The sequence below is a fragment of the Sus scrofa genome, chromosome 1 (assembly GCF_000003025.6).
Source record: "Sus scrofa isolate TJ Tabasco breed Duroc chromosome 1, Sscrofa11.1, whole genome shotgun sequence".
NCBI lineage: Eukaryota > Metazoa > Chordata > Mammalia > Artiodactyla > Suidae > Sus > Sus scrofa.
This window is the reverse complement of record NC_010443.5, coordinates 272,700,798-272,719,136: the sequence shown is the minus strand read 5'-3', so window position 1 is coordinate 272,719,136 and position 18,339 is coordinate 272,700,798. Positions and strand designations below refer to the sequence as shown.

General features: G+C 57.1%; 1 protein-coding gene across 2 annotated transcripts; it reads right to left on the bottom strand.

Annotated features, from left to right (window-relative positions):
- GFI1B (growth factor independent 1B transcriptional repressor) lies at window positions 3,586-17,751 on the bottom strand. 2 transcript variants are annotated; one of them, XM_013993949.2, is made up of 8 exons: window positions 16,786-17,751; window positions 15,866-16,248; window positions 8,415-8,534; window positions 7,825-7,962; window positions 7,142-7,413; window positions 6,450-6,587; window positions 5,225-5,489; window positions 3,586-4,409 (listed from the first exon to the last, which is right to left on the bottom strand). In XM_013993949.2, exons 2-8 carry the CDS (start codon window positions 16,161-16,163, stop codon window positions 4,231-4,233), a joined length of 1,410 nt encoding a protein of 469 aa, XP_013849403.1. In that variant the 5' UTR covers window positions 16,164-16,248; window positions 16,786-17,751; the 3' UTR covers window positions 3,586-4,230. The 2 variants fall into 2 exon arrangements, with proteins under 2 accessions (XP_013849403.1, XP_020926559.1); XM_021070900.1 differs by having other exon boundaries at window positions 3,587-4,409; window positions 5,225-5,390.

The window sequence follows — 18,339 nt, the reverse complement described above, 5'->3', positions numbered from 1 at the left end:
GGGGAAAGACTTGGCTTCCCGTCCAAAATCCCAGGGAAGTGGATGGGGTGGCCTGATGGTCTCCTGTGAGTCCCCCCTCCATCCCGGGGCCCTCCCCTTCCTGGCCGTCTCAGCAGGGGGCCGGGAGGAGCTCAGGGAGGCTGGCGATGTCACCTGGATACTGGCTCAGAACCACCTCCAACCCCAGTCCTCCCACCTGACTGGCCAGAGTACACCAGGGGGCACTGGGGATGCTTTCCAAAGTTCAGCTCCCGCGTGTTTGGGCTACTCCTCTGTTTTTTTGTTTTGTTTTGTTTTGTTTGTTTTTTGCTTTTTATGGCGATTCCCAGGCTAGGGGTCAAATCAGAGCCACAGCAACACGGATCCGAGCTGAGTCTGTGACCTACACCACACTTTACGGCAAAGCCAGATCCTTAACCCCCTGAACAAGGCCGGGGATCGAACCCGCATCCTCATGGATGCTAGGCAGATACATTAACTGCTGAGCCACAATGGGAACTCCTCCTTGCCTGGTCTTGAAGCACACAATGACCCTCATGCCTGGAGAAGACGCCTCTGAGTCTTAGGTCTTTCCTGCTGCCCGCCCGTGACAAGCTCTGCCCCACAGCGTGTAGCCATTCCAGCTTCGGACGCTTCTGGCCGGCCCTGATGCCTCATCATTCTCTGGTCTGGTCTCTCCTCTCCCCAGCCCCCACACGTCCTGCTCCTTCCCTCTGGAATAGCCAGTACCTTCACTGGGGGTTGGGGGGTGGGGGAATCCCATCTGGGGCAGTGAGGCTTAGGTCCTGGCCATGGACCAGACCTGGTTATTTGGGTGATGGGAGGAGGTACATGCAGCAAAGGGAAGCCGGGCAGTCCCACAGGGCTGGACAGGGCCTCCGGGTTCCCACACCAGACTCCGATCTTGGGGTTTCGTCCTGGGAGGGAGTGGAAGTATGATGGGAGCGAGAGAAGGGGGACCAGACTCCCTCCAATCACAGACAGCGGTGGCGGGGGTGGTGGGGGGCACTGCACCTACTGAGTCGGACCCGCACCCTGGCGTGATGACCACAGAGCCCGCCATCCTGAAGGAGACAAGGCCTCTTTTCCCACTGGTGGGAGCATCGGTGCTGGTTGTAGGCTGGAGCCAAGCTGCCAGCCTCCTCTAGGCCCCCAGCTCTGCTAGGGAAGCCCACGCTTCCCAGGAGCACCCTGGGGTTCCCGCAGCTGGGCGAGAGGTGGGCGTGGGGAAGGGGCAGTGGCACACCACGCTCCCCTCCTTGCGGAGCTGCCTCTCCTGGGGAGGCAGGGTTCACATTCCCGCATGCCTGCCCACAGGCTGACCCCCTTTCTCCGCAATGTGCAAATGAGATTCCAGGCCCCCTGCTCCCCCACCGCAGGGCGGCCCCACCTTACCCTTGTCAGCACCCAGGGGAGGGCCCACACACTAAATCCTGATCTCCCAACCTCAGCAGAAGAAGGACCCATTGTCTAGCTGTTCTCCCTGGCCCCACCCTGCTGCAGAAGTGGCTGAAATCCTGATATTCGTGTGGTTTTGTTTAGCAAACAAGGAGCATGCAAAGTAGCTCCGTGTGTGTGTGTGTGTGTGTGTGTGTGTGTGTGTGTGTGTGTGTGTGTGTGTTCAGCCTCTGGGAGGTGCAGAGTTGCCCCCAGTTCAGGACCCCAGGTGAACCTGGCCCTGCTGTGTGGCTTCAGGCAAGTTCCTTTCCCTCTCTGGGCTACGGTCTCCATGGACAGGAGTAGGGGCGGGAGCAGGTGGTCTCCGATGCTTTGGTGGCTCTCGTGGGTTGGTCGCCAGAGGCTGCCTTCCTTTGTCTCCAAGAGCAGGGCCTGCAGGACAGGATCCGAAAGTCTGTGGAGACCCGACTACCCTTCTATGCAAATCCCGAAGCTCCACCCCACCCTCTGTACACCTGGCAGGTCTGTTCAGGGGAATTCTTGCTAAAGTGGACAGGAAAAGCCTCTGGAATGAAGTATAGCCTGGGCTTCCTGCCCGGCCAAACCCAGAGCCTGAGAGTCAAGGGCTTCTCCATTTCCCTAACGGCTTCCAAACCCTACGGATTCACAGGAGGAGAGGAGGCGTCTGCAGGTGTCACTGGGGAGAAACGAGAAGAAGACTTGATCAGAGATCCTGATCCCAGCTCTGCACTTGCCCACTGTGTGACCTTGAGCAAGACGGCTGACCTCTCTGAGCCTCAGTTGCCTGTTCTGAAAAATGCGATGATGACACCTCCTTTGCAGGAGGCTGGGGGCGGTTAGAGACGACGTATGGAAACCCTGGACCCAGCTCAGAACCCAGAAGGGACTCACTCAGAAGCGTCCGTTGCTGTGGGCCAGGCACAGGCTTGGTGCTGAGGGCTAGAGCCCAGAGCGGAGAGTTACCCACAGATAAGTGCCAGCCCAGGTCCAGTGGGTCCTGATCTGTAAACGAGGAGCCCCAGGAGCTCAGTGCTTAGAAGCAGGAGACCTTCTGGCTGAATGATGAAGGCAGGCTTCCTGGAGGCAGTGGCATTTGAGCAGGCCTGGTAGGATGGGCAGGACTTCTAGTGGGTACATTCACGGCCTAGCAGTGCTTCCTCTGTACTGGCTCCTGCTCCCTGCTGTGCACGGATAGCCTCAGGGGTCCTCCCCTCTGCCCACAGAAGGGGCTGCTACACTTATCATTTAACAGAGGAGGAGGCTCAAGCTGGAGTCACACGGCTAGTGAGGGGTGGCCTGGGGCTTAACTCAATCACCTCTGCAGGATCCCTTTGTCTCTATAACATTCGCAGCTTGCAGCTTCCGGGGATCAGGACTCGGATATTATCTTGAGGTTCCCAGGCTTGACATCGAATCAGAGCTGTCGCCACCGGCCTACGCCAGAGCCACAGCAACACGGGATCCGAGCCATGTCTGCAACCAACACCACGCTCATGGCAATGCCGGATCCTTAACCCACTGAGCGAGGCCAGGGATCGAACCTGCGTCCTCACGGGCACGATGTCAGATTCTTTTTTTTGTTGTTGTTGTTGTTGTTGTTGTTGTTGTTGTTGTTGTTGCTATTTCTTGGGCCGCTCCCTCGGCATATGGAGGTTCCCAGGCTAGGGGTTGAATCGGAGCTGTAGCCACCGGCCTACGCCAGAGCCACAGCAATGCGGGATCCGAGCCGCGTCTGCAACCTACACCACAGCTCACGGCAACGCCAGATCGTTAACCCACTGAGCAAGGGCAGGGACCGAACCCGCAACCTCATGGTTCCTAGTCGGATTCGTTAACCACTGCGCCACGACGGGAACTCCACGATGTCAGATTCTTAACCCGCTGAGCCACAATGGGAACTCCTCATTTTGGATTTCCAACCTCCAGATCTGTAAGAGGGCAATTTTGTGTGGCTGGAAGCAGCACGCTTGTAATGAATTCTTTTAGCAGCTGCAGGAAGCCTATACAGCCCGCAGCTGCCTCCACTGGACCCCCTGCCTGAGGTCTCGCTGGTCTCCCAATGCATCTGTGAGCAACGATGGAAGTTTCCACACTTTTGAAGGCTCCCCGCCATTCCTCCCCAAAGCCCCGGGCACTAGCTTGTACCCAGCAGGTGCTTAATAAATGCTGCTCAAATGTAAGTAAATCTGTATCTTTATTTTTATTTATAGCAGTTGAGATGAACAGGCTTTGACAGCAGTGATGGCTCATTTCCCCGGCCCGGGTCTAACAGCAGAACGGGAACCGCATGGCCTGAGTAGCCATCAGAAGTGGGAGTGGCCAGCACGCTGGCTGAGGCAGTGGGGTGCTAGGCCTCCCACTGGGGCAGGAGATGGCTCTGACCCTCCGTGGCAGCCAGAAAGAGGTCCACTGAAAACCAATCTGACCAGAGCCCAGTGGGCGGCAGGCAGGGGGAGGACTTCTCTGTGGGCTCCAGCTCTGGTCTCTTCTTGTCACCCCTGTCCCCCTGGGGCTCTTCTGGCCCCCTGGGTTCTGTCCCTGGGAAGACACCAAGCTCTTAGACCTATAGACAACATCAGCTCAGAAAAGACCCAACCCAGCTGCCACACTTTGCAGCAAGAGAAATGTTGGGATGTCCAGAGAGGGCAAGTGACCTGCCTGAGGTCACACAGCACTCTGATGAGTCTCAAAACAAGCTGGAAGAGTCCCGGCCAGTGCTGCCTCCGGGAGCCTGGGTGTGTGAGGCTGGCTTCCCTGCCAGGTGATGTCATGTCAGGGCTGGCTGGCCAGGAGCCGGGAGCAGGGACGGCCTCACTTGAGGTTGTGCTGGCTCTCACGGTGCCGCCGCAGGTCCACCTTGCGCTGGAAGCCCTTGGCGCACAGCTCACAGCTGAAGGGCTTGAAGCCTGTGTGCTTCCGGCTGTGGGTGATGAGGTTGGAGCTCTGGCTGAAGGCCTTCCCGCACACCTGGCACTTGTGGGGCTTCTCACCTGTGGGGGCAGCAGGAATGGGGTCAGGGCTATCTGCACCAGACCTGCCGCCCCCCTGCCCTGCGTGTGTTTTCTAGGACTTTATTATGCTTTATCTCACGTTCACTTTAGAAGATAATCAGACAAGGGAGATGAGACGAATACAACGCTGGCCACCCCTCTCCAGGGAATTGCACCCTGCTTAGGGCAGGGATGAGGTCTGTCTTGTTTATCAAGGAGCCCAGCGCCTGACTCAGGGCCCTGCCCAGGAGAGGCACTGGCCAACAGCTGGGGAATGAATGAATGAGGACGTGAGTGGGGAACGCGCAGGAACGAGGGAATGAGTGAATGCAGGAGCCGATGGCCTGTCGGTTTCACATCTACCCACATCATCCATGGGGACATTTGGCTATTTCCTTCTAGTAACTTTCCTGCACATTAAGTAGCATAACGTGTCCAGCTCTTCCTGTTGGAGGGAGTGGGCTCCTTTATGCAAACTGACCCCCTCCCCCATCCCTATCCTAAAGCCTGAACCTTTTTTTTTTTTTTTCCTTTTGCTTTTTTTTTTTAGGGCAGCAGCCATGGCATACGGAGGTTTTCAGGCTAGGGCACTCATCGGAGCTCCAGCCGCCGGCCTACGCCACAGCCACAGCCACGCCAGATCCGAGCCGAGTCTGCGACCTACACCCCAGCTCACGGCATCGCTGGATCCTCAACCCATTGAGTGAGGCCAGGGATCGAACCCGCGTCCTCACGGTTACTCGTTGGACTTGTTTCGCTGTGCCGCAATGGGAACCCCAAGCCCAGACCTTTTAAGAGTGAAGGGGGGGCCTCACCAGTGTGGATGTAGGTGTGCTTCTTCATGTCTGACTTCTGGTGGAAGCGCTTGCCGCAGAACTGGCAGGGGTAGGGCCGCGTGTCCGAGTGGATGAGGAGGTGGGTGGACAGGGTGGACGAGCGCTTGAAGGCCTTGCCGCACATCCGGCACTCGAAGCTGCGCTCCTGCCGGAGGAAACGAGGCCCCGGGGGGTCAGGCGCAGGCGGGGCCTCGCGACCCGGGACTGCCAAGCTGGGCGCAGGACCGGACCCGGCCGGGATCCCCTGAGGAACAGGACACACCGTTGGGGTGGCCTCGAGGACGGGGCCCGGAGGAGCAGGACCCAGACACCCCCCATGCCGGCCCCCCGGGGTGGCGGCGGGGCTGAGAGCCTGAGGGGCCCCCACGGGGCTCGCCCCTTGTGGTTTCCTCAAGGGTCTGAACTGGGGCCCGGTTCTGGCTGCTGCCTCTCACTTGCCCCGCGACCTTGGGCCAGCCGTTTACCCTCCCTGGGACTCAGCATCCTCACGGGTGCCTTGGACCAGCCCGAGTAGTGACCTCAAAGGGTCCCAGGGAGGAAGGGGGTGGAGAAGCCAGCGGGCAGCGGGCACGTGTGCGTTGCCACCATCCCTTCCTGCTTGTCCTGGCGGGTATTTTCTATCTACCCGGGCATTCCCAACTCAGGTTGGTTTCAGGTACCGTCTCAGGAATAGGATTCCTTTCTTTCTTTCTTTCTTTCTTTTTTTTTTTTTTTTCAGCCATGCCCAGAGTATGTAGACATTCCCAAGCCAGGGACTGAACCCGTGCCACAGCTGTAACCAGAGCCACAGCAGTAACAGTGCTGGATCCCGAACCCGCTGAGCCACAAGGAACTCCCTGGAACAGGATTCTGAAGACAGCGTTTAGCATCGGGTGAGGCTAAGTGGGACGAGGGGAACACTTAAGTCTGACTCCAAGATGCTAGGAGTCCAGAGCCTCAAAGGTGAGAAACCTGCCCTGACTACCCAGGAGGCGGGTCATTCCTGAGCATCACAGACCAGCTGCCTCGGAAACCCTGCCCGAGCCCAGAGCCTCTTCCAATTGTGCATGAAGCCGACTTGGTCCATCAGGGACTGAAGTGTGTTATGGGCAGGTGCTGGAGACCCAGACTGAGTGAGGGACCCCTGATCTGTCACCCCGGGTCAAGAGGGAGAGCCCAGAGCAGGAGTGGGAATCGGGGGTCCCGTGCTCGGCCAGCTGCCTACCTGGGAGTGGACGTGCGTGTGCTGCTCCAAGCTCACGGCGTGGCCAAAGGTTTTGCCGCAGATGTCACAGGCGAAGGGCCGGGTCCCGCTGTGGGAGCGGCGGACGTGCACTTCAAGCCCATGGGGCGTGGAGAACACCTGAATGCGTGCGGGGGAGGGGGCAGAGCATGAGGCCCCCGGGGACACAGAGAGGGCGACGGGCCGGGGACCCCACCTCTGCGCCCAGCTCATCCACAGAGACTTGGACTGCCAGTTCTCTTGGCATGCGCTGTGTGTCCTGGGCAGGTTCCTTTCCCTCTCTGGGCCTGGCTTTCCTGTCTATGAAATGGAGTAGGGGAGGGAGGTCTGGAAGGCTCCTCTGACCCAATCTAGAGGCTAAATTGCCTGGTGGTTAAGAACTGGGAGTTGGGCAGAGCCATGTTTGAAAGCTGGTTCTGATATCTATTTGCTGTGTGCTCTCGGGGAGGTGACTCGACCTCTCTGAACCTTAGCCCTTTGTCCACTTCCTGGGGTCCATGCACGACAAGGGCTTAGCACAGGGTCAGGGCTCAATGAGCGGTGATGAGGATGAATACTGTGAATCCTTGATCTCACCAGAGCACAGGGAGCACCAGCTAGGAACGCCTGCAGCTGTCGGGGTGATGGAGAGGGGAGGGGATGCCCGAGAGCCCACCCGCACCCCGGCCGCTCACCTTGTTGCACTTGATGCAGTGGTATGCGTCCATGCCAGGGGAGTAGTGGAGGCTGAAGTCCAAGGGTGGCTCGGTGCTGGGCACCAGAGGGCTGCCGTACAGGCTGACAGAGCGCTCCAGGAAGGCAGACTGCATGGTGGAGGGGGCCTGCCGGTAGCTGTGGCCATAGGATGAAGCCAGGGCATCCCAGGAGAAGCTGGGCTTGTAGAATGGGGGTGAGTCGGAAGATGGCGAGTCCCCATCCTGGGGCTGGGACATCACAGTGGGACCCTCTGTGGAGGATAGGACATATTCCTGGTGGTGACATTAAAAATAGGGCACCCACTCTCCACCACCCTCCACCTCATGCTGAGGCCTTTGGTGTGGAGCCCAAATTATTTACGGGGGGGAGGGTCTGGGTCCCCGGGGTGGGTCCCAGCTTTTCAGTCCAGAATCATGGCCCCTGCAGAGTGCCCACCTCACCCACGGCCTCGGCCTGCTCACTGCTTCCCCCGCCCTACCACCCCGAAGCTCTCCTGGGGGAATGAGCTCCCCATCCTGGAGGGATCCAACTGGAAGCTCGAGTGCTCAGACTGTCCATCCTCCCTGACCCCACAACGTCAAGGGGTCTTGCTTCCTTGAGCTCGTCCACCCTCCAGTCCCCGGCACTGGCTGGGGGATGGCTGGGGGTCCCGGGTGGGTACCTGGGGCCAAGGCCATCTTGGTCAATCTCTGGTCCAGCTCCAGCTCTGGCTCCTGTTTGAGGCCAGTCCAGTCCAGGCACTGGTTTGGGAACAGGGTGCTGAGGACAGGGCTGTTGCTCAGGACCTGGTCCCTGGCCACTGCGGGGAGACAAGACCGTCAGAGCCTAGAGCAGCAGCACTGGGATGTTTGGAGGGAGGTGGGTAGGAAGGGACCAGAGAGAGACCTGCTGCTGCTGCCCACCACCCCCCCGGCTGCTCACACGCAGGGGCTCTGCCCAGGATGGTGGGAGCAGGGTGGAGGCCAGGAGGAGACTCCCCTCCCTGCCCCAGGAGAGCTCGTGGACCAGTCTCCGTTTTCCCAAGCATCCAACCTCCGCTCTAGATCAGCCCTAAGAGCAGGAGCCACAGGTCAGCTCTCGAGGACCCGCTCCCACCAGGATGCTCCCATCATCCCTCGCGGTGAGCAGAGATGGGTGCATTCACTCATTCATTCCCCTGAGCTTCTCCTCACTACAGACAGGGAAGGGTGGGCTGCAGCGGCGTCCCCGTCACGTGGGGGAGGCGGAAGGCTCCTCTGGGCTCTGACTCACCAGGGCCAAGGGCGGGAGGCCAGAGCGGCTCATCCTCCTGGTCGCGGGGCTGGTGGTAGGTATGAGCCTTCTTGCTCTTCACCAGGAAGGAGCGCGGCATAGTCAGCGGGAGGCCCACGCCTGTTGGGGGGGGGGGCACATGGGAGAAAGGTTAGGAGGGACAGGGGACAAGGCTCCTCTGTATTTTAGGGCTCCTCCTAAAATCAGAACCCACTCTCCTGGGTTGACTAGTGTTCCCCCAAAGTTCGTGTCCACCGGGAAGCTGCAAATGTGACTTTATTTGGTAATAGAGTCTTCGTAGATGCCATCAAGATGCGGTCACGCTGGGTTTGGAGAAACCCTAAAGTCCAATGTGACTCGTGTCCTTGTAAGAACAGGGAGGGAGTTCCCGTCGTGGCGCAGTGGTTAACGAATCTGACTAGGAACCATAAGGTTGCGGGTTCGATCCCTGGCCCCCATCAGTGGGTTAAGGATCTGGTGTTGCTGCAAGCTGTGGCGTAGGTCGCAGATGCGGCTCCAATTCGACCCCTAGCCTGGGAACCCATGTGCTGCAGATGTGGCCATAAAAACAAAAAAATTTTTAAAAGAGGGAAATTTGGACAGACAGACACAGAGAGATACCGGCAGAGACTGGAGAGATGCAGCTACAAGCCAAGGGTTGCTGGCAACCACGAGGGGAGGGGCCTGAAACAGCCTCTCTCGGGACCTCCGGAAGGAGCTGGCTTTGCTGACACCTTGACCTTGGATAGCTAGACTCCAGAACTCTGAAAGACTATGCCCCTGTCGTGTTAAGTCACCTAGTTTGTGGTATTTTGTTACAGCAGGTACAAAGCCTAATGTCTGTCGCTATACTCTTTTTTTTTTCTTGGGCTGCCCCTGTGGCATATGGAGGTTCCCAGGCTAGGGGTCTAATCAGAGCTGTAGCCACCTGCCTAGGCCAGAGCCACAGCAACAGGGAATCCCCAAGCCACGTCTGCGACTCACACCACAGCTCACGGCAACGCCAGATCCTTAACCCACTGAGCGAGGCCAGGGATCGAACCCTCAATCTCACGGTTCCTAGTCGGCTTCACTAACCACTGAGCCACGACGGGAACTCCTCTGTCACTATACTCTTGTTAGGAAACTGATGCACCCACTTCTAGAAAATCCCCATCAGCCTGTCCCCACTGTGTGCCCTAGGAGCAGAGAAGGAAGGGCGGGGGAATCTCCATTTGTGACACACTGTGAACCCTGCACCCAGAAAGCTGCAGCTTCAGACCCTGTGGGGTCTGCAATCAGAGGCCTTGGAAAGCTGTGGTCTGAGCTCAGATTTTGGAGTTAAATGCTCATTGTTTAGAATCTCAGCTCACCTGCTGTGCAATTCAAGGCAGATGCTTAACCTCTCTGGACCTACACCCTTTTTTCTTTTTTTTTTCTTTTTTTTTTTTTTTTATGGCCACACCTGTAGCATATGTTAGTTCCTGGGCTAGGAGTCGAATCGGAGCTGCAGCTGTGGTCTACACCACAGTCACAGAAATATCAGATCCAGGCTGCCTCTGCAACCAACACTGAAGCTTGTGGCAGTGCCAGATCCTTAACCCACTGAGTGAGGCCAGGGATCGAACCCGCATTCTCACAGACACCATGACAGGTTCGTAAGCCAAGGAGCCACAATAGAAACTCCTCCCTTTTTTGTAAGGTGGGACATCCAGGCTTGTGGTGCTGGCGGGCGCATCGAACGTGCTCAGCGCTTATCCGAGTGGGGCCTGGCTGGTGGGCTGCAATGAGGGGGCGAGTTTGCCTCAATGGCAAATCCACGAGATCATGCAAGTTAGGTGCTGATGCAGCCAGAGCAGGGTGGCACTTTGTCCCCAGCCCTAGCCTAGAGTCTTGTCCTCAGAGAGGAAGAGGCCTTTCCTCTCTTGGTGTGGGAGGAGGGGATAGTTGGGGGGCGGGGGGCGGGGCTCAAGGCCCCAGAAGACCCCACTGGAAGCCTGAGGTCATTTTGTGCACATGGAGGAAGAGGCCAAGGTCCGCCAAATCCTCGGACAGAGCGCTGGGCCGCCCATCCCAGGCCTGTCCCTGAACCCATGGTTCAGGAGGTGGGAGGGTGGCAGAGCCAGGCCAGCCTGACCACCTGGTACCCCTGGCTTCCAGTGAGAGCCCTCTGGGCAGAGAGCATCTGTTCCCCCCCCCCCCCCCAATTCCCTAAAGGTTTCCCATCCCTGCGCCCAGCCAGGAGGCTCGCCGGAGGGCGCCCGGGAGAGACCCCCTCCCCACCCGACCAGGGCCCAGGCAGAAGCTCAGTGGAAAACTCAGCTCTGCTGGTTTCAATCCCCAGGCCTCAGAAGAGAGGTCCGCCTCCGGGCCAGCCCAACCAGCAGGCAGGGCTGCAGGGCGATAGGGCCAGGCGCGGGAAAGGGATCTCGGCTGCTCTGAACAGCAGATAAGGCAGTAAGCCACAGAGTGGGCTGGGAGGGGGCAGATTAGAGGGGCTTGGAGCTCTGCCTTAAGAGCAGCCCTGGGGAGCCAGCCTGTTCCCAGGGGGATGACCCAGAGCAGGCAGAAGAGGTCCCCCAGCTGTGCCCAGGCCTGCCTGCCCCTCTGGGGGGCATCTGGAGTTTGGGCTGTGGTCCCTCTGCCCGGCGGGGTCCCGCCAGGCCCAGCCCTCCTCAGGGTAGGCCTCAGGGTCCAGACCTGCTAAGTGGGATCACAAACCAGCAACAAGCCTGAGAAGGGCCTGGCGTGGTGCAAGAGCAGCGGGAGCGCCGAGGGGGTGGCGGTGCTCAGCCCACAGAGGCGAGGCTTTGGGAAGGAGGTGCCGCCTGGGTCCTGCCCTGCCTGGTCCCAGCCCCGGCGCCTGGCCTAAGGCCAGCCTGCTCTGACCAGGAGCCAGACATGCTCCTGCACCTCCCCTCTGGGCTCTGAAAGGAGGGGGTGGGACTTGAAGGCCTCTGGGGGCCCATGGAGCTGTCAGATTTTGACTCTGAAGGCTCGGCCGGCCTGCCATCCTTCCCAGGCTTGTGGGGCAGCCCATCGTGGCCTTATCTCCCAGAGACACGTCTTCCTCCTCCGCCCTCCCCCAGGCTCCCCACACCCCCTTCCTTCCCCCTTCTGACTCTTGGCTTCTGAGGAGCCCCCGAGGAGGCCAGACCCTCGGCAGAGCAGGAAGAGACCCTCATTCTCTGGGGGAGGGCTGGGGGCTCGGTTCCCCTTGCCTTTGGTTCTAGGGGGCCCCCAGGACAGTGGTCTGTCTTTTCATCCAAAGATGATTATTTTTAAAGCTTAGTATTTATCAGTAAATCAGCTAGAACCAGAGGTAGGTATTAAAGCCGCTGAGCTAGAACATCAGGAAACATTCTTGCAACCTGAATCTGCAAAACCCTAGCTCCGTTAATTCTGACCTGTGAGCTTTGGGGCAATCACCCCATTTTACAGAGGAGGAACTGAGGCTCGGAGAAGGGCTCTCCATCCCAGGGCAGAGCGAGGCAGAGATGGACCTGGTCGCCTGCTCCCCGGGCCTCGGTGCTCCTGAAGGTCAGACCGCGGGGTGGGCACTTGCTCAGGGCAGAGGGAACTGACAAACTAAGCAGGAACCCAGGACAGCGTAGAGCTCCCCGCGTGCACTGTCATTAAACCTGACACCCTGAAATTCCCGCTGTGGCACAAAGGGATCAGCGGCGTCTTGGGAGCTCTGAGACGCAGGTTCAATCCCCGGCCCAGCATAGTGGGTTAAGGATCCGGTGTTGCCACAGCAGCCACTTAGGTGGAAACTGCAGCTTGGATCTGACCCCTGGCCCGGGAACTCCATATGCCGCAGAGCAGCCAAAAAAACCCCTGATCCCCACTGAGTCAAACGAAGCAGTGTCCAACTTCCCGAGTCTCGGGGTAAGGGGGTGGGCACGGAGTCTGAGAGGCAAGCGGCTTGTCCTGGGCCTCACAGCAGAGCTGGGCCCTGTGCTCCTGCCCTGCTCGGATCTGACTCCTGGCCCGGTGCTCTGCTCATCTGATGAAAGAGCGCCTGCCTGGGGCAGGGACGCGGGCTTGTTGGCCGGGCAAGATGATGGGAAATCAAATTCCTCAGCTCTGTGGTCTTTTCCAGGGCCCAGCTGGCCCCGCCTGGGTTCCTGAGGCGTTTGGGGTGGAGAGGCAGGCAAGGGAACAGGTGTCTTTTAGGAGGATCTCCGAGGGACCACGAGGAGATCCTGAACCAGAGCGAACTGGAAACTGGGGCGACAACACAACCATGGCACTTGTGTGGTTCATAAGTACTTACACGGGGGACAAGGGGGTCCCCGTTTCCAGGGTTCCCCCGATGGGAGAAGGTTTCTCAGGGCCACTCTAGCGACCCCCGGCCCCATCTCCTCCCGCCGCCTCCCGAGACGGTTCTCTCCGGGAAGCCTGGCAAAGTGACAGCAGCACAACCAACCCCACGGCTGAGCCTTCAAGCTCACCGTGGGGGCCAAAGGCACCCAAAAAGAACTTCCTTTTGACCCCTGGGAGCTGAGTGGGAAAAAAAAAGAAAAACAGGAACCAATCACCTATCCTGTAGTTAATTAACAACCACGCCGTTTTGATTCACACGAACCTGTTCTGAGAAAGAGCTGAGAGCAGAGATTGTGAAAGAAGCCCAAGATTTCTTCATAAAACAGAGGCCTTGATGGTATCGGGCCTCCGGAAAGAGCCCCACTGTTAAGATCGCTTCAAAAACCCCCAATCCCGATAGAGGGTCCTCTGACCCTGAGCCAGAATCTCGGCCAGGGCTTCTGAAGGGGGGCCACGCTGCACCCCAGCTTCCAGATGGACTCAGAGCAGCAGACCTGTGGTTCTGGGGCAAGGAGGCGAGTCCCATGGGCCTGAGTCGGATCCTGTGACCTTGAGCTCGACCGTGTCAGCCACCAACCTGAGGCTTGGTTTTCCTATCTCTCAAAAGGGACGGTTGGACTTCAAGATTTCTAAACTTCCCTTTTGCTCTAAAATCCCATGCCGGGGTTCGTTGGCTTTTAAGCGCGGGACGGACCCACCTTGACCATGAAACTCATCGCTCGGGCTTCCGTTTTTGGAAGGGTTGGGTAAGACTCCGTTGTTTCTCAGTGTCTGCTACAGAGGACAATGGGACTTCCTTTATGTTTAAAGACATGCCTCAAGGGGAAATAAACAAAGTCGAAAGACACCCTTTCCCTGTAGGAGTCGGGGGAAGTGAGCCCAGGTTGTGCTATGGGCCCCCCGCAGAGAGCGGTCATTATTTAATTTGAAATTTGGAAGGATTTCTCAGATGCCTCCTGCTCAGTTCAGGGAAGGCCACATCAAACGTGGGGGAGTCCACCCCCAGATGTGCAGCCCAAAGAACCGAAAGCAGGCACCTGACCCGACCTGACACACTCCTGTTCACAGCAGCGTTATTCACCACAGCCAAAAGGTGGAAACCGCCCAACCGCCTGTCACTCAATCAAAAGCATTAACCAAATGTCCTACAGACAGAGTGATGGAAGCGTATTCAGTCCTCAAAAGGCAAGCGATCCTGACACACGCAGTAAGATGGATAGACACTGATGACGTTATCTCGTGTGAAATTAAACCAGATACTGGAGTTCCCATCATGGCACAGCGGAAACAAATCCGACGAGGAACCATGAGGTTGCCGGTTCGATCCCTGGCCTCGCTCAGTGGGTTAAGGATCGGGTGTTGCCGTGAGCTGTGGTGTGGGTCGCAGATACAGCTCAGATCTGCTGTGGCTGTGGCTCTGGTGTAGGCCGGCGGCTACAGCTCTGATTAGACCCCTAGCCTGGGAACCCCCATATGCCATGGGTGCGGCCCTCAAAAGACGAAAGACAAAAAAGAAAGGAAGAAAGAAACCAGATAGCAAAGGACAAATCCTGCATGATTCCATTTAAGTGAGTTACCCAGAGATCAAATTCAAGGGGAGAAAGTTGGATGGTGGGGGCCGGGGGTGGGGGAGGAAGGAACAGGGAATGATGGTTTACTGGTGACAAAGTTTCAGTCGTTTGCAAATGAAAGCCGTTGTGTACACGGACAGTGGTGTGGGAGCACAACAGTGTGAACACACAGAATGCCTCTGAACCGTCCACTTAAACAGGGTAAAATGGTCAATTTCATACGGTGGGTATTTCACCTCAATAAAAGCAAGAAGGAGGGAAAAACATTTCCGGAGCATCTCTGAATTAGAGGCTCAAACAGCTCGCATTGGTTAGGATGCCTGGAAACAAGGGAACGAAAACCGCCCTCTAGGTCTTGAGTGACTCCATCAATCAAACCTAACCCAGGTATAGCTCTCCGTGGTCCCCAAGCTGGGAAGCTGAAGGACCAAGCCCTCAGTCTGGGTTGGAAGAAACCACACATCCGCATACCTTCTTATCCCAAGAGCCCCTCCTGCACCACTTCTGAGGAGGAGTAACTTGCCCCCTGACGAAGGCTGGACCCTTTTACCCCCTGCCCGCTAAGAAACAGGCAGCCACGTGAGCCCAGCTGGGCAGAGGCAGTCCAGCTGGCTTCTCCCAGATCCACATCCAGAGACTGCGAATTAAGGTGCACCCCACCTAAGGTTATCTCGTGAAAATGGCAGCCTTTCTCCCCAGAAAAATGTGGGCACATACCCACGGTGATTCTGTGGACTGCTCGTCTTAACAGGCCCTACTATGTGTATATATGTATGTATGTACTGGCTGCGTCTGCAGCATGTGGAAGTTCCTGGGCCAGGGATCGAACCTGAGCTGCTGCAGTGACAGTGTGGGATCCTTAGCCTGCTGCGCCACAAGGGAACTCCAATAAGCCCTTCTTCCGAGCGAGCACCTCTCCCCAGAAGCCCAGACTCTAACTTGGCTTGTTCTTCAAGATCAGGTAAAAGAGGGTGAGTTTCTACCTCCCCACCTCTAGTTCCTGGCACTGGGAGATGCACCCCTCAATAGGCTCCAGATGAGAAGAGCCCGACTCTCCCAGTGTCCCTGGAGTTTGGTGAAGGTGGCCTGGGGCTGCGGGTCCTGAAGCCGGCACTTCCTTCAGAGTCCTCTACCCCTTCTCTTATTTCACAGCCAAAGAGAGGCTCAGAGTGCCCTGGGGACAGGGCCAACCTGTGCCTGAAGGCGGGTACCAACTCAGACACCTCCACGTGGGTCCTGCATGGGCTGCCCAGGCCCCTGGGAGAGCTGTGAGATGGGCACGGTATCGTGCAGGCAGTGGGCATCTGTGAGCCTGGAATCGAGTCTTGAAAGGATGTTCTTGCAGAGCTGGTGGAAGGAACAGGGGCTCTCGGCATCTCAGATAAGACTGTCTCCTTACCACCTCTTCTCTCCCGAGCCCCAGGGCTGAAAGCCACCTCCCGCAAAAGAGACGTTTCCAGCCCACCTTAATCCTCCCAGGATTGCTAAAGGGACTAGGTAACCCGCTGGGAAACCAACTAAGTCAGATATGCAAATTTTAAAAGGAGAGGTAGGGGCCTCCGAAGCACTCACCTGTCTGAGCTCGGCGCCTCCTGTCCCGCGGTGGGAACCTCGCTGCCTTCCTCTGGGGAATCGGAGCCACCCGGCAAACTTCGTGACTCTCTGCACAAATAGATACTTCTCCTTTTTTTTTTTTTTTTTTCTCCTCTCTCTCTCTCTTTTTTTTTTTTCCTCTTCTGTTCCCCTCCCTGATTTTCAATCTGATTATTTGTGTCAAAATCTGGCGGTGAAGGAACAGCCAATAGAGAGAGAGCGAGAGCGCTGGGCTGTATTTGCTTATCAAAGCTCTCGGCGACTCAAGACGCTTCATTCTCTTCTCTCCCTCCGCGCCCGCGCCCGGAGCGGCGCTTTCTCTCCAGAACTTTTTAACAGCATGTGCATTTAAAAAGTAATGGCTAAATTATTAAATCGAAAAAGTTAAAGTCAAAATAAAACTTTAATTTATAAACCTTATTTTGTACAGAGAACTCACAAGTTAGTCTCTTTCTTTCACTTTCTTTTCTCCCCCCCCACACCTTTTTTTGGTCCTTTTTTTTAGGGCTGCACCTGCGGCATATGGAGGTTCCCAGGCTAGGGGTCCAATCGGAGCTACAGCTGTCGGCCTTGACCACAGCCACGGCAACGCGGGATCCGAGCCGCATCTCTGACTTACACCACAGCTCACTGCAACGCCGAATCCTTGACTCGCTGAGCGAGGCCAGGGATTGAACCCGCAACCCCATGGTTCCTAGTCGGATTCGTTTCCGTTGCGCAACGGCAAGAACTCCCTTTTTCTTTCCTTCCTTCTTTCTCTTCTTTCCTTTTTTTCTTTTTCTTCTCCCCCCGCCCCCGGCACCCCTTTCCTTTCCCTTGCCTTCTTTCCGTTTTTCTCCCTTTCTTCCTTTCCTCCCCTTCCCCCTGGAAGCTCAAGCGCTCCCGGAGAAAGCCCTCACCTGTGCTATTAAAGGCCGCTTTTGTATTTAGAGTGGCCTTTCTTGTCCTTGCAGAGGTTGCCGTTGAGGGGAGGAAAAAAAAAAAAAAAAGCAAAAAGTCAAATTCACGCGTCCCCAGACTTGGCCCCAGAACGGGTGAGGAGCAGCGGGTGTGGTTTTGAACGCGGGTGCTTCCCGCTGTACCTCCACCGCCCAGGTTCGGGGCAGGATGCGCTTGGGTCCCAGGCCCGCGTGTGTCGCCATCTGGTGGCCGCGGAGGAGCCATGGGAGGCCGAGGGTGGGGGTGGGGGCCAGGTGTCCCCACCTAGGAGGGATGGGCGTGGGAAGCTGGGACTGCCGGTCCGGATATTTCATCCTGTCGGGCACGGAGCCCCACCCCAAGCCCCCAGCCCCGACCCCCCACCTCCTCCTTCCTCTTCGGCCCCTCCAGCTTCCTTGGGCTTCCGGGCCGCCTGATGTATTTCAGGAGGTTTTGCATACGGGGAGCACTCACAAAACAGCACTGTTAGGCTGATTTGCATGCTCTGCCAGCCCAGCGCTGGAGAGATTAGGTTTCCCGCAAAAAGAAAACAAGTTTGGCGACAGGAAGCCGCAACATAACTGAAGTCCAAGGTCCGACGCGGAGAGCAAGTGGGGGGAGGTTCGGGAGACCCCACTGCTGTTGGGCGGGGGTCCCGCCGGTCTAGGCGGTGCTCCTGGGGCCGGGGGTCCCAACCGGGAGCCAAACGCAGGAGACAGTCTCTGTCTTCCTGATGGAGAGGGACTAGTGGAAACACCTGCAACCTTCTTTGGGTGCTGCACTTGGCCCACAGGCAACTGGAACGATTTGTCATTATGCAGAAAACTTGACAAATAAGTCAAGGGTGTAAAGAAAAATTAAAAATAATTGGAAAGTGGTTACATTAGAAAAGAAAAATCAAAAGTAATTCAAGGGCTTGTCCCTTAACTTGAATGTCCACCCCCTTTTTTGTGTGTGTGTGCTTTTTAGGGCCACACCTGCTACCTATGGAGGTTCCAGGCTAGAGGTCTAATCAGAGCTACAGCTGCCCGCCGTGTAGACACCAGAGCCACAGCAACGCCAGCTCCAAGCAGTGTCTGCAACCTACACCACAGCTCACAGCAACGCCAGACCCTTGATCTGCTGAGCAAGGCCAGGGATTGAACCTGCAACCTCATGGTTGCTAGTTGGATTCATTTCCACTGCGCCATGACAGGAACACCAAATGTCCCCCTTTCTTCTGGCCTTGCCTGTGGCATGTGGAAGTTCCCTGGCCAGGGATTGAACCTGAGCCACAGCGGCGACCCGAGCTGCTGCAGTGACAACCTGTTGGATCCTTAACCTGCTGTACCACAGCGGGAACTCCTCACATTCTCACTTTATTACACACACACACACACACACACACACACACATTTTGCTATCATCAATCAGCAGGCCCTTTTTTCCCAGTGAATGTTACTTTATTTCAGTCCCTCCTAAATTCTTTTTTTTTTTTTTTTTGTCTTTGTTGTTGTTGTTGTTGTCGTTGCTATTTCTTGGGCTGCTCCCGCGGC